Here is a 1,842-nt window from a genome sequence, read left to right as displayed (position 1 = left end):
AGAGGCTGAACTACAATATAAAAATGAACAGCTGGCAGGAAAGTTGACATTTTAAACCTTAATAAAAAAATTGATACAGGGCTTTAGAATATCAATAAAGTATCGGGAAATGAAATATCGCGATATTTCATTGTATTGATATTTTCTTACAGTATTATGTAATAAGCAGATCATTGTGCCATTAATAACTGTTTATTAATAACTGTTTAATTATAAAGCTTATAACACTTTAGCCATACCTCTTTAATAAAATATACGCTGTGATCCATCTTATTTAGTGTCACACTTTAACAATGACAAGTTTTTGTTCTCTGCAGTCTGAGTGATGGATGTGCAGCTCATCAAAACTCTGTGTTTTTGTGTCAACAGCTGTTTTCCTGAGGTTAATAGAAGTCTCACTTCCTGTACGCTCCAGAGGTGGGGCAGTGTCACTGTCAWTGGAGGACAGTGGGTCCAGTGCAGTGTTCTTCATGTTTCTGTCAAAATGCCCTTAAAGGAGAATTAACTCCTCTCCCAGGCTGGTTCTGATGTGCACAGAGGGAAATGTTGTACTTCCTAATGCTGTCCACAGCAGACAGTTATTGTATTGGTCGTTTAAAGGTGGTGCAGGCTGATTAATGAAGCACAGTCTCTGTCTAGAACCTTTTCATTGGCTAGTTGTTCCACTGTAGACTGTAGTTAACTGCATCCAGCACACAACAGCTGTAAAAGTTCAAATGAAACAGGAACAGGCTGACCTACCATTGTACGTGACTCTGGGTTTGGTTAAACACAAAACCAGGTGAAGATCCATCTCATCTGAAGACACATACTTCAAGCAGACAGGGCACTTAAAACCTGGGGAAATACAGAAAATGTTCAGAAGTAGATTAAAAAGAAAGAAATGTCATCAAACGGAGTTTAAAACTGGAATGATTTTTTTCTGTTTCTACATCTTTTGAATTGTTTATAACAACAGTTCTGTTTGTCTTCTCTTAAATGTGCAATAAATAATAATGGTGGTGCAGTAGTTAAAGCTGTGGCCTCACAGCAAGAAGGTTACAGGTTTGCTTCCTGTGCATGYGTGGGTTTTCTCCAAGTATGCCGGCCTATAAACAGACATGTTAGATTGAGTGGCAAGTTATTCCTAGGTGGGAGTGAGAGGGTTGTCTGTCTCTTTGTCTCTGTGTCCCTGTGATGGACTGGAGACCTGTCCAGGTGTCCCTGTGATGGACTGAGACATGTCCAGGTGTCCCTGTGATGGACTGGAGACCTGTCCAGGTGTCCCCACCTCTGGCTCAGTGACTGCCGAAGACACGCACCGACTCACCCACGACCCGGAAACCAGAGGTGTGTAATGAATTTTTTAAAAAGTACGGAAGAAATTAKAACAGTGACTTATCACAGCACGTACCAGCTTGTTTCCAAGTATTGTTGATTAAAAAGATGAGTTCTGCTTTTTCATAAACACAAATAAAAAAAGCCCCAAGAGTGTCCTGAGTCATCATTTAATTCTGTCACTTTATCAGCCTGACTGACTGTATACATCACAAGACGAGATCCAGTTCACTATTAACAACACCAACGCCGCTCATCCTCAGACACACCTGAAACTAGGGCTGTGTATTGGCAAGAATTTGGCGATACGATACATATCATAACAGAGGGGTCACGATACAATATATCCCGATATATTGCGATACTGTAAGCAAGGCGATATATTGCAATATATTGTGATTTTTTTGTCCAAAAATTCTATTAAATAAAAACCTCTTACTGAAAAAGAAAGAAAAAAGAAAAGCTAATGTTTACTTACAATGCTAATGCTACCCTTACTCTCTGGTGCTCAAGAGGTAGAGGAGC

The 1,842-nt window shown here is 39.7% G+C and overlaps 1 protein-coding gene across 1 annotated transcript in view; it reads right to left on the bottom strand.

The window, feature by feature from the left end:
- znrf2b (zinc and ring finger 2b) overlaps positions 1-1,842 on the bottom strand; it is a gene marked incomplete in the record, with an annotated part of 12,564 nt that overhangs the window by 8,794 nt on the left and 1,928 nt on the right. The window contains 1 exon segment of the mRNA XM_014026977.1: positions 742-837. Coding sequence (XP_013882431.1) covers positions 742-837 — 96 coding nt within the window.

Source organism: Austrofundulus limnaeus, unplaced genomic scaffold (genome assembly GCF_001266775.1).
Source record: "Austrofundulus limnaeus strain Quisiro unplaced genomic scaffold, Austrofundulus_limnaeus-1.0 Scaffold605, whole genome shotgun sequence".
Classification (NCBI taxonomy): domain Eukaryota; kingdom Metazoa; phylum Chordata; class Actinopteri; order Cyprinodontiformes; family Rivulidae; genus Austrofundulus; species Austrofundulus limnaeus.
The sequence above is the reverse complement of the archived record's forward strand: the minus strand, read 5'-3'. Positions and strand labels throughout refer to the sequence as shown.